The 13,280-nt window shown below is 43.3% G+C and overlaps 1 protein-coding gene across 3 annotated transcripts in view; it reads right to left on the bottom strand.

Annotated features, from left to right (window-relative positions):
- The window catches only part of smoc1 (SPARC related modular calcium binding 1), a 248,922-nt gene that overhangs the window by 153,674 nt on the left and 81,968 nt on the right, over nt 1-13,280 (bottom strand). For all 3 annotated transcript variants that reach the window (XM_063052100.1, XM_063052091.1, XM_063052109.1), the window contains exon 7: nt 7,788-7,868. In XM_063052100.1, the coding sequence (XP_062908170.1) occupies nt 7,788-7,868 (81 nt within the window). The remainder of the gene's footprint in view (nt 1-7,787; nt 7,869-13,280) is intronic.

Genomic DNA, 13,280 nt, shown 5'->3' with positions numbered 1-13,280 from the left:
GTTATTACTCCTCAGCTATCAGGGTCCTGAACCAGGGTGAATAACTTCACTCTTGTCACCGCTGAGCTGCTTCCATGATCTATGGACTCATCTTCAAGACTCCACTACTCCTGTTCTCAATTTTATTTATTATTTTTACTAGTTTCTTTGGTATTTACACAGTTTGTCTTACTTTTCAAATTGTTCTGTCCATCTTTCTTTGTGTGTAGTTTTTCATTAATTCTGTTGTGTCTCTTTACATCTACTGTGAATGCCCACAAGAAAATGGATCTCAAAGCAGTACATGGTGACCTCTGCATACTTTGATAATAAATTTACATTGAACTTTGGACTTGGAAAATTTGTGATAGAGCAAAACTTTGGTGTAGGATTAAGAAGCAATCTTACTTTTACTGACAAACAGACCATTTTGAATTCATTCAATATGCCCCGTGTAACAGAATCAGGTTTATTATCTATTTTGAAATTTGATCAGGAACACTAGTCCTTTCTCTTCTTTAGCCTGTCCAACCGTGGGCTGTTTATTTTAAATTAATTTGCAGCAACCTACCCAACAGTTCTACAAATTCCTTTCAGTGCTGTAAACACTGAGATTGGGACAACCTAAATCATTTTTATAGCAGTTCACAGGCAGGTTATCTACTCAGCACTTAGGCACCAATTAGTTTTCCTTTAAGATCCAAGCTGTTTAAAGGGCCCCATTAAATGACCTCCAGTTGGATTGTAATTGCCAGGTTTGCCAACAGTTTGTGAGAGTTGTTTTATAACCAAGTGTTTCACTGTAAATAAAGCAATTATCTTCACCCTACGTCAATTTAAGCAACTGCTATGCATTACAAAGGAAATGGCTAACAAGATGTTTCTATTGCTCTGCTTGATCTGTCAAAAGCCCATCCTGCTCCATCTCCAAACAATACAAGCACTACAATCCCGTAAGTGTTATCATTTAACATTCATTGTGTGAATGTTGGGACAGCCAACATGCGGTAGGACCCAGGAGAGCAACAAAACAAAGAAATCTGGATATAGCTTCAAAGCGGTGACTGATAAGGTCACACATTTGATTGAGTGCCACCAAGTTACCACCAAGGACAGAACCTCAGAAGGCCACGGGTTCAAACAGCAATGACATTCACTTAGAGAGGACCCAAGGCAAAAAGGCTTGATTTGTGGCCAATACGTTAAAACCAGAAAGCTTTGTAAATATTCAACAGGTCAGATGACATCCGTGGAGAGAAACATGGAGTTGTTCCAAGATCCCTATCCTTCTCTAAATTTATTTCAGATTTCCAGCATCAGTGGCCGAGACTGGAAACTGATGAATGAATGACACAGTTCAAGCAGTCAGGGCATCTGGCTGGCACAGCTCCAGCTGCACGACCAAGTGCCAGGGACGTGCTGAAATTCAGGACAGCCATCATTAAGGCTATAATAAGAAAGTGGCTATAATATAGGTCCCACTTAAATAGGGCCCTGAGTAAAAATGGCCCACACCATCCCTTATGTGAAAGAAAAAAATGACGTTCTGCTGATATAACATGTGAATAATATATCATGTGCAGCGAATGTGACATATGAAAATACTGTACTGTTTACTTGCAAGTTTTATGAATGAAGTATATTTTTGAAAAAAATATTCATTCAAAACATCAAGATGGAAACCACTGCCCCAAAGCAAACATCTTAAAATCAGAACTCTTAAACAGTAACCCATGTCTTCCCCAGCTTTCAGATGCTGGAAATAACAGCAGTTACTCATCTACAGAAGCAAATCCCCCCTTAAAATGCCAATGCAACTTTTGAAGATGCAGAAAGAAATGGAAACAAGGGGAAAGGAATTTACACTTGTGAAAGTCTGAAGCCCACCACCCCTCCTAGTGCAAACTTCTGGCAGGTTACTATAACAATGCTAGGTTTGTCTAATGATATTTTCACCTGGTTTAATAGCCATGGATTAGTTTCAGTTTGGTTGGTTCCAAAATTTGGCTCTTTAAGTTATGTCCCAGGATCCATTGCGTGAATTTCAGCCTGGTTTTTCATCACCTATCTAAACTGGGTCACGTAATTGCATCATCGCTCAAGTTTTCCATCCCGTAGCACATTATTGCTAAGCAAATATATTAAAAGAACCTGTCACACTTCTGTCACACTGAAACATTTACAAATCACTGGACAGTATAACCTAATGCTGCCTTAGCAGTCCCACAAAGCTGGGCTTCTTATTTGCGTACGTTTTCTTCCTCCCTCCCTCCACCACACGCCCCATCCATCCCATACACACTTTAACTGCATTCACTAAACAGAACATGAACAGGTTTTATATGAGATTTACAACAAAGGTAAAATTGCTGTGATGATAACGGTGGCTCACTTCGTGGCACCGTTGCCTCAAACAGATGGTCATGGATCATGTCTCCAAACCTGAGCACAAAGATACTGATGACTGTCTGTGTTGCTTAGTCTAAAGGGTTGTTCCTCAACGAGAAGTTAAAATCAGGGCCTAACTACCCCTTCAGGTATAGAAGATTCTGGAGCACCATTTCCAAGGGCGTGAGCCTTGGCCAATAATTATGCAAATTAAGAGAACTTGCTGTGCTCTTAAATAGAATTATTGTATGTTGGGATCTCCTGAGATCCAGAGTGTATCAATTCAAATAAAGATAATTCATGGTTACAGTCACTTGATTTCTTTGTGAGCCCATCAAAGACCACATCGACCAGGAATTCGTCACAAGTATTTTGTGTGGCCCTGAATTACAAACACATTAAAATAATATGCCAACCCTTTAAAAGATAAAGTTAACTTTGTAAAAGGGAAAACATGTTTATGATCTCTAGATCGGGATGCTCATGAAAAATGTCCTACATGAAAATTCATCAAAGTTGCTGGTGAACGCAGCAGGCCAGGCAGCATCTCTAGGAAGAGGTACAGTCGACGTTTCAGGCCAAGACCCTTCGTCAGGACTAACTGAAGGAAGAGTTAGTAAGAGATTTGAAAGTGGGGGGGGGAAGGGCCAGCTCAAATCTCTTACTCACTCTTCCTTCAGTTAGTTCTGATGAAGGGTCTCGGCCTGAAACGTCGACTGTACCTCTTCCTAGAGATGCTGCCTGGCCTGCTGCGTTCACCAGCAACTTTGATGTGTGTTGCTTGAATTTCCAGCATCTGCAGAATTCCTGTTGTTTACATGAAAATTACAGGATTCCATTGATGCTGAGCAGATGTCTGGATGGAGATTGTTCAGAACAATATCCGGTGTGAAGGCTAAATCCCATGGACTGGACACGTCTCTCATACCCATGGGTTTCTAGGACAATGAGCTGAGTTTTATTGACAACGCCAAGACTAGGAATTAAAAACTTATAACTTTCAGGAGCTGGAATGATCTGCAGAAGCAGTGCCAATATTATGAGGTCTTGGGAAAGTAAGTGTGAAAAGGGGTCAATATAATGAGTCATCAGTTAGAACAACAAGGCTGGTGGTGAAGCCAGATTTAGCTATCAAGGGTGGCTAACTCTTGGGCCAGATAAGGGGAGGTGAGCCGAGGACTGAAGGAGAGCTTTAAGACAAGATGGGACTTGTAAATCAGAAATAAAAACCAAAGACAGATTTGGAGATAGATGAGGGCAAAACTGAGATGCATCTTCAGCTTCAGAATGATAGTGGGATCTAGGGGTGAACAGCACTGGTAGAGAAACATGTGGGCATCCAGAAGCCAAATCAACTTTGCACTAGTGGAGGGAGAGAATGATGACAGCCTGAGAGAGAAGCAGGAAGCAGCTGCGGCTATCCAATGCTGCAGACTGTACTCAGAGCAACCTCCCCCATTTCCCTAAAACTCCATTAATTCTCCGACATGGCACAAAAGGGAGGCCTTTCTTGAGCAAAACTGAAAAATTGTGTTTGGAAAGAAGCTTATTCTTGTGGGAGCAATGTAATTCTGTACTGCTCAGACTTGCAGCCCTGTGCGTTTGAGGTATTTTCACCACTCTCGTGTAAACGTAACACTACAAGATTCCAACCTTGTAAACACATATTGGTAATTAGCTGAGCTATCCAAGGACAAGTCTACTGCTGATTTTGGAACAAAGGTGTCTTGAATAATTTTTAATGATGTAAGTCGCATGGAATTTTTCCCCCAATGCCAGTGAAACCACTTCTGCTCTCCAAATGAGCAAGGATAAGCTTCCATTCTGCCAAAGATCCACTAGGCTAGTTGTTACAATGGATTAGCAGACAACCATTTCACCTCCAAGACCTTGGAACAGATCCAGCCCAGAAAAAAATGAAAGGAAAGGAAACCTTCCCTCTATTTTCTTATTGGCCAGGGGTCTGCATGAAGAGAACCAAGTTCCCAGTTGGGTTGAAGTTCAGCACAAAGCAAGCCATAAATTGGCATTAAATTGACTGCTTTGTCCAGAGGTCACAAGGACACACTGTAATCCTTACCATGCACCAAGCAATGATGCTGTAAATATTGCAGTGCCTTTCTATTCAGATTCGCATTTGGCATGAGTGATTTTAATCAGATAATGCCACAGCCAAGAATCTGCATCTGGGCAGTTCCAAGGTTGTAAAGAGGTGAGCTGTGCAGGGGTTTCTGGACACCAGCGAGAACAGGCTGTGTCCACAGTAATGATACACCGACTGCTGCCCATGGTGGACCCAATGCTTCCACGCTACACTGGCTATGGATAGGTTTGAATAACTGGCATCAATGAAAATTCCATTACAAACAGGGAATAAAAATTAAGAGTAAGTTAAGGGTAAGTTGGGAACTTCGGTGAAATATGATTGCATTGAGAACACATTCCAGTCATGAAATGCATCAGTGAACAGCCATCTCTCCAAAGATAGCAATGAATGGACAATACCCTTACCAGGTTGCAGTGTGATGTCAAAGCCATTGATGAAATGGTATATAATTTTAGCACAGCTAAAAAAAATGTAGTCTATTCCTCAACACCAGACCACTAGCTGCTCCAAACCACACCAAACTCACGCAGATGGTGTGTACTTAGGAATTAGACTCATGAAGTACTTACCGAAGACTTTGCAGCTAATATCCGAAGAGTGGCTTCGAAGGGTTTCTGCACTTTTCAATAAAGCTCTCTTCACATACCACGTCTTTCCATCAGCGAGCAGACTTCCTGAATTATCAGGATAGCCCTGAAGGTCAAAGTGCCTGGTGCCACCCAATTCTATTCATTACAACTTTCAGGCATTTCCATTAGCCGGGCTCACGGGTGCACCTCTGTATGAAGTTCATGGGCTCGAGCCCTGCTCCATGATGTGGTTCGACGATGCAATGTGGTACACAGGAGACCCTGTACTGCTGCACGAGGCTGTGAAGCAAGTACCCATTTGCCTTCTCAGGTGGACGTAACAGACACTTGGCTCTTTTCAGAGGAGTGCTGCGGAATCCTACCAGCATCATTGAAATATGGTTTACAGTCATTATCTCATTGCAGGCTGAGTCCTAGCTACACTCAAGTTAGCTGCCCAGCTGCCTTTGCCAGTTACAATGCAGTATGACCTCACACACAATGTTTACCACCTAGAGTCTGCCCAAGCGGCTGCAATGGGACAGAATGCTGCAGGAGCTCAGCAGGGCATGCATCTATGGAGGGGAATAGACAGTCGATGTTCTGGGCTGAGATCCTTTATCAGGACTGGAAAGGAAGAGGGCAGCCAGGATAAGAAAGTGGAGGGGGGGAGCATTGGGAGGAGTATAAGCTGGCGGGTGATAACAGGTGAGGGGAGAAATGTGGGTGGGTGGGGGAGTGGGTGAAGCTGAGAGATGATTGGAGGAAGAGGCAGAGGGCTTAGGAAGAAGGAATCTAATAGGAGTGGACTGTGGAGCAAAAGGGAGGCGGGGAACCTGGGTGGGGGGAGGTGGTGGTGAATGGCAGGTCACGAAGATGAGGAAGGAGAAAAGAAGGGGTAAGAGAGCCATCAGAATGGGGTAAACAAAAAGGAGAAAGGGGAAGGGGGGAGAGCAGAAAGAGGGAGTGGTTAACAGGAGTTAGAGAAATCAATGTTGTTACAGTGGAATTTTGGTCCTGGTTTAAAGATTATCCTAAAAATGGTAAAACACGAAGATTCTCCACCTATAAACTATGTCTTTTGCCAATATTCAGTGGTGGGATTGCACTAGAAAGACAATAATCAGCTCAAAATTAAAAGAGGGTAAGGCACATTCTGATGGAAGAGGGCCATTACGTGTTCTAGCACCATCCCATCATTCCATTAGCAAATGCCCCAGCTCCTTTCACACACATTGTTCCATATCCCTGTGTCACCTGAAGCTAACCTACAAAAAATCTACTGGCCCCACTCTTGCACCAATGTCCAAACATTGTTTGGGACAGCTCCATATGTTTGCCATCCTTTGTGTGGGGGAAAAAAAAAGTGCTTTCTGATTTTGCTCCTGAGCAACCTGAGGACTGGACTTGATGGAGTCACTCTGAGAATAGAGTTAATAGGTTAAATAATCATCTTCTGTGTCGTGAGAAAGTAGGTAAATACAAGCCTGACTGGGCTAATTAGACGGGTTTTAAGAGAACAATCCAGTAGTCTGAAACTTCCAGACTTACTTAATTTATTTTATTTGAACCTCACACTGGTGCAGCTGGCACAGCTGCTCCCTCGCAGTGCCAGAGACCCAGATTCAGTGCTGACTTCAGGTGGTGTCCATTTCCTCTCGCATCCCAAAAAGACGTTGGTCTAGTAGATTAATTGGTTGGCTGCTCTAAATTGTCCCTAGGCTGTAGGTGAAGTGAGTGCAAAGTTGGTTTGTGGAGAAAAGACTAAAGGGAAAATTAGGGGGAGGGGTGGGAGACAAGATTGCTCCGTGAGCCAGTATAGACTTGATGGGCCGAATTGGCCTACTTCCCAATCATCTGGAAACTAGTATGATTCAACCTCATCGATCCAGGTCACAAGTGCAAACATCTAGGCACAAGAGTCACCAGAATATCAAATAATTCACAGAAACAGGCCCTACTGATAAATGAAAAAAGCCTCTTCCCTTCATCTCATCCAAACATTCTAAAGAGGCCCTATTATGTCAGCAATTTCGGCAATGAAGCCAGCACAGTCAAGCCATTCTGCAGAGTCACTTATGTATTCAAGAGAAAACACTGATCTGGATGGAAGAAACAAACATGGCAGTTCGTTTTAACAGCACTCCTAACAATAAAGAGTTCATCTTGCAGCAAGTTCACACATTGTCAAGTGGTGATCATTTGTAGATCAGGAATTCCCAGCCTTTTTTATGCCATGGACCCCTACCATGAATCGAGGGGTCCAGGTTGGGAACCCTGAGGCCTCGGTGCTATTGGATCAGTCCCAGCTGACAGTCTCAAACAGCTAACCCCACTACAGAGCAGAAGGAGCGTCACAATGTGTAACTGCCCCCACCCCCACCGCAAGACCTATAGCAGTGAGGTAACCCTCAGTATGGGTTTAGCAATCTCCAACCACTTCCAAATCCAAGTTTGTTAATGACAGAAAATGCTGGGGACACTCTCCAGATCAAGAGGCTTCTCTGGAGGGGTCACTGACCTGCAAGCACTGACTTTGCTCTCTCTCTTGACAGACATTGCCTCACTGGCTGAGTATCACCAGCATTTCATAGTTGAGATTTTCAGTCTCTCCAGTATTTTGCTTTTAAAATATGAAGTATGTTCTTCTCAGAAATAAGCTTTTTTCTTTCACTATCCATCAGCGATGCCTTACTAGGTAACTTAGAAATGTTGCCATATATTTTTTCGCATGCTTCACTTACCTTGAATCCTCATACTGGAGCCATTATGCTTGGAGTCTTTACTAACTAGTTGCTTTATCCAAAGGGTTGGTGCTGTGATCTCTGAAAGAGAGCAAAATCAAGACATTTGCACATGAACTGCTGTGCTGAAAATTCATTTTTAAATTATTTGCTATCAGAAACTTAAAATGTAATCTGGTTCAACTTTCAAGCATACTTCAAGCATACTTGAACAAGGCTGAATATGTGGTCTGTTCGATCAGTAAGTGATACAGTTTCCCGGCCAATTAAGTCTCATTGTGCACAAGCATGTCATTGACATTTGCCAACAGGGTGTTGAAGCCAATTGGTGTCCTGATAAAGTAAATGACAAACCTGAGAGCATCTGAGGCCTAGAATCTGCTGTGCAGATGAAAAGGCACATTAAAGCAGTGCCATTTGCAGGGAGCGGGAACTGACCGGTTTTGTGCAAGGCCTCTAAGTCATGAGAACAGACACAGAGGTGAGATGAATGGGGCGATCACTGAGAGAAAAAAAACAATTTAAAGGTCGAGTTCCTCCAGCATTTTGTATTTGTTCCCCTGGATTTCCAGCATCTGCAGAATTACATGTGTTTACAATTTAAAGGAGATGGGTATCTCAGACCCACCTTCCATACAAGGTCAGGCTCCTCTTAAGTAACCCTGAAGCAGGCCGCAATGCTTCAATACGCCAGTGTGTAAAGCCATTGCCATCAACCTCACACGGCTGCACACAAGTGAGGTCAAAACAAGCATTCCATGGCATTAGGTTTCACTCTGTACACTTGATATGCTTGTCATGTTCTGTACCCAGAGGACCCAGGTGTAGTCTGTGCACTGTTAATGAACTAAGTCCCCTATCAGATTTTAGAGTTGGGTATTCAATAAGATTCCATCACCTGGCACACACAAACATTGTGCCACACAATATTTCTGGAAGGTTTTTTAAAAAGCGCATCAGAAAATACAACCACCTACTAGTACTTCAAAGATCTCCTGCTTTTCTATTAGAGGCAAAACAAATCATCAAAAGATCAGTGGGGTTAAAATGTACCTTCACACTAATGTACCATATCGAACGGGCTGTGCCTTGCTTCCGAAATATAACTGTGTTGTTTAAAAGAACCAAACTTCAGAAGTACAGCACACTGCCCCTTTGAGAGGTGGGTGCCCCGCGCTGAGCAAGGGTCTCAAATTCAAATCACAGACTGAGGGAGTTTCTCCAAGGTAATACTTTGTTAATAAATGTACTTTGAATCTTTAATGCAAATAAAATGGTATATTTATTTATTGATACAGAGTGAATCAGGCCCTTTCGGCCTTCGAACCACACCACCCAGCAACCTCCTGATTTAACCCTTGTCTAATCATGACAATTTACAATAACCAATTAACCCACCGATATGTCTTTGGACTGTGGGAGGAAACCGCAATACCCGGATTAAATCCAGGTATTCCACAGATGATGTTGGAATTGAACTCTGAACTCCGAGTCCCTGAACTGTAATTGTGTACATGTTGATGTCTCAATCTGTGTAGTAAAGGAGTGTATGTTTGGCAGTCCACATTTCTCTCCCATGTCAGCTACGTGATGAGACAAGCGAGCTACAATGGTTGCATTGGTCACTCGTTCTACCCCACGATGTCGTTCACCAAAATCACTCTAGTTAACTTCAACAATCTCCTCAAGTGGGTAAGAGTGTGTCTGCACTGGGCAAATAAGGGCTTTATTTTCTGCAAGAAAATGTTGTCCCTTTCTGTAACCCTGAGCAACTTCAGTGTTTCATCCAGCCAAGATCTACCCAGAGACATGAAAAGGATTCAAACCACAAGTTGGATTAGTCAAAATACTCTACAATACTGGCTCCAGCTCAGGACCTAAACAGATGGGCGTTTCAAAAGGGGGGTTGGAAAAGGGCCATTTAAAAACAAATTCTATATAGTGGGCACATTGTAAAGTCATCTGTGAGATATGTTTCAGAATGCACAAGTTGTGGCTGTTGTTATCCACTTGTCAAAAGCAATCCCAAAAGTGTATGTCCTTGTTCACTGACTCATAGAACTCTTCCACTCATCTGGGGCCTGTGCGTGTAACACTTTGATAATGCGTGGAGCTTCATTAATCGTAGTCATAATTCTGTAGTGAAGAGCAGTGTTTAATTCCGTGCCCAGGTGCCTGACAACAGTCATCCTGGCCGAGCTGGGAGCTGTGCCGTCCCAGATGACTGCATAACTTTCCCATGCACAGAGAAAGTAAATTATTCAAGGGGAATTTGAAACAAAAACACTTATTGGGAGATCAAACAGAAGCTGTGTCTGGGAAACAAAGCTACTCCTCCACAGCCCTCTGCGTCCCTGTGTTGTGGGTGGACGGTCAGGCATCCAGCACTAGCTCAGGGTCAAAGTAGTGCTCAATTTCAAAAACAAGAACTTTTCTTTTCTCTCTAGCAGCTCTCTCTTTTCCACCAGTGAAGGCAGTGGCTCCGGTTAAACTCTGTTCTGCAGTAACTGGTCAGCGTCAGCAGGCTCACCAACCACAGGGCACGTTCACGCACAGATGCAAACCTTGACAGAAAGACACACACACACACACACACACACACACACACACACACACACACAAATACACACTGTGTGCCACATATACTGTAGACATAGAGGCATACACACCCCTCATCCACCCACATGCACGCATAGAGACAGGCAGACACATATTTCCACTGATATCTCTGAAAACCAATCCAGTGCAGAAAACATTCAGGTGAATTTTCCCAATTCCAGTGATTTCAAGGCCTGTCGCCGTTTTACCATCACTGCCTTGGCACAGGTCAGCAGCATAATTAGAAATTGGGAATCAAATCTGAATTGCTCAGTCTTAAGTAAATTTATGTCACTGTATGCTTCTAACACCATGACAGTTAAGTGACTGTGTAAAAGGCCTATATTGCATTGTATTAGGAAAGTGCAATGTGGGCAAGATCAACAATCTGATTGTCAACACAGTGTTCTAAAAACTCATTAAATTCAGAAAAACTATGAACTGAAACTTGGCAGATGATTTTTCTACAACAGTGCCGACTTCTACCACATTACTCTACCACTGTGGACTCTTCCCACAAAACAACTCCATCACAGCTTTAGAACCATAGAGGTTTTTCACTTTGGAGGTTTTACATCAGTTTGCATATGTCTTCCATTCCATCAAAACAAGGATGTAATGCTGAGGCTTTGTACAGCACTGATGAGGCCTCACTTGGAGTATTGTGAGCAGTTTTGGGCCCCTTTTCGAAGAATTTTGTGCTGACATTGGAGAGGGTTCAAAGGAGGTTCACAAAAATGATTCTGGGATTGAAAGGCTTGTCATATGAGGAGTGTTTAATGGCTCTGGGACTCTGCTCACTGGAATTCAGAAGAATGAGGGGTGACCTCATTGAAACATTGAATGTTGAAAGGCCTCGAGAGAGAGCGGATGTGGAGAGGATGTTTCCTATAGTGGGGGAGTCTAAGACCAGGGGGCACAGCCTCAGAATGGAGGGGTTCCTCTTAGAACAAAGATGAAGAAGAATTCCTTTAGCTATGCTGTGGTGAATCTATGGAATCTATGCAATCTATGGCGAATGGCTAATGTTATCCCACTTTTTAAGAAAGGAAGGAGGGAGAAAACAGAGAACTATCGCCCTGTTAGCCTAACATCAGTAGTGGAGAAGATGCTAGAGTCCATTATTAAAGATGAAATAGCGGCATATCTTGATAGCAGTGCTAAGATTGGGCCGAGCCAGCATGGATTTACCAAGGGCAAAACATGCTTGACTAATCTATTGGAGTTTTTCGAGGATGTAACCAGGAAGATAGACGCGGGAGGTCCAGTGGATGTGGTGTACCTTGACTTTCAGAAGGCATTTGATAAGTACCACGTAGGAGATTGGTGGGTAAAATCAGAGCTCATGGCATTGGGGGGAGGATATTGACATGGATAGAAAACTGGTTGGCAAATAGAAAGCAAAGGGTAGCAGTGAATGGGTGTTTCTCGGAATGGCAGGTGGTGACTAGTGGGGTGCCACAGGGCTCGGTATTGGGACCACAGAAGTTTACGATTTACGTCAATGATTTAGAGGAAGGCATTGTGAATAACATCAGCAAGTTTGCTGATGATACTACGCTGGGTGGCAATGTGACATGTGATGAGGATGTTAGGAGAATTCAAGGTGACTTGGATAGGCTGGGTGAGTGGGCAGAAACGTGGCAGATGGCGTTTAATGTGAATAAGTGTGAGGTTATTCACTTTGGGAGCAAGAACAGGAAGGCAGATTATTATCTGAATGGTGTGGAGTTAGGTAAGGGAGAAATACAAAGAGATCTAGGAATACTTGTTCATCAGTCTCTGAAGGTGAATGAGCAAGTGCAGCAGGCAGTGAAGAAGGCTAATGGAATGTTGGCCTTTATTACAAAGGGAATTGAGTACAAGAGCAAGGAAATCCTTTTGCATTTGTACAGGGCCCTGGTGAGGCCACACCTGGAGTATTGTGTGCAGTTTTGGTCTCCAGGGTTAAGGAAGGACAACCTGGCTGTGGAGGAGGTGTAGCGTAGGTTCACTAGGTTAATTCCTGGGATGTCCGGACTGTCTTACGCAGAGAGGTTAGAGAGACTGGGCTTGTACACGCTGGAATTAAGGAGATTGGGGGGGGTCTGATTGAGACATATAAGATTATTAAGGAATTGGACAAGATAGAGGCAGGAAATATGTTCCAGATGCTGGGAGAGTCCAGTACCAGACGGCATGTTTTAAGAATAAGGGTAGGTCATTTAGGACAGAGTTGAGGAGGAACTTCTTCTCCCAGAGAGTTGTGGAGGTGTGGAACACGCTGCCTCAGAAGGCAGTGGAGGCCAATTCTCTGGATGCTTTCAAGAAAGAACTAGATAGGTATCTAATAGATAGGAGAATCAAGGGTTATGGGGACAAGGCAGGAACCGGGTATTGATAGTAGATGATCAGCCATGATCTCAGAATGGCGGTGCAGGCTCGAAGGGCCGAATGGTTTACTTCTGCACCTATTGTCTATTGTCTATTGTCTAATTCTTTGCCACAGGCAGCTTTTGGAGGCCAGGTCAGTAGGTATACTTAAGGCAGAGGTTGATAGATTCTTGATTAATCAGGGCATGAACAGATACGGGTAGAACACAGGAGACTGGGGTTGAAAGGAAAAATCGATCAGTCATGATGGCAGAGCAGACTCAATGGGCCAAATGGCCTAATTCTGCTCCTATATTTTATGGTCTTATAATCCTTTTGCCTTTCCTCCTAACCCAGTTTATCCTTCATTGCAGGAGTGGAATAAAAAAGTCTTATTGCAATTGCCTGGAATCTTGGTGAGACTGGACCTGGAGTTTTGTTTGAAGTTTTGGTCTCCTTATCTGAAAATATTCTTGTCATGGCGGGAGTGTAGCAAAAATGGATTCCAGGAATAGTGAGTTTGCCATATGAGGAGAGACTGAG

The sequence above is a fragment of the Mobula hypostoma genome, chromosome 1 (genome assembly GCF_963921235.1).
Source record: "Mobula hypostoma chromosome 1, sMobHyp1.1, whole genome shotgun sequence".
NCBI lineage: Eukaryota > Metazoa > Chordata > Chondrichthyes > Myliobatiformes > Myliobatidae > Mobula > Mobula hypostoma.
The sequence above is the reverse complement of the archived record's forward strand: the minus strand, read 5'-3'. Positions and strand labels throughout refer to the sequence as shown.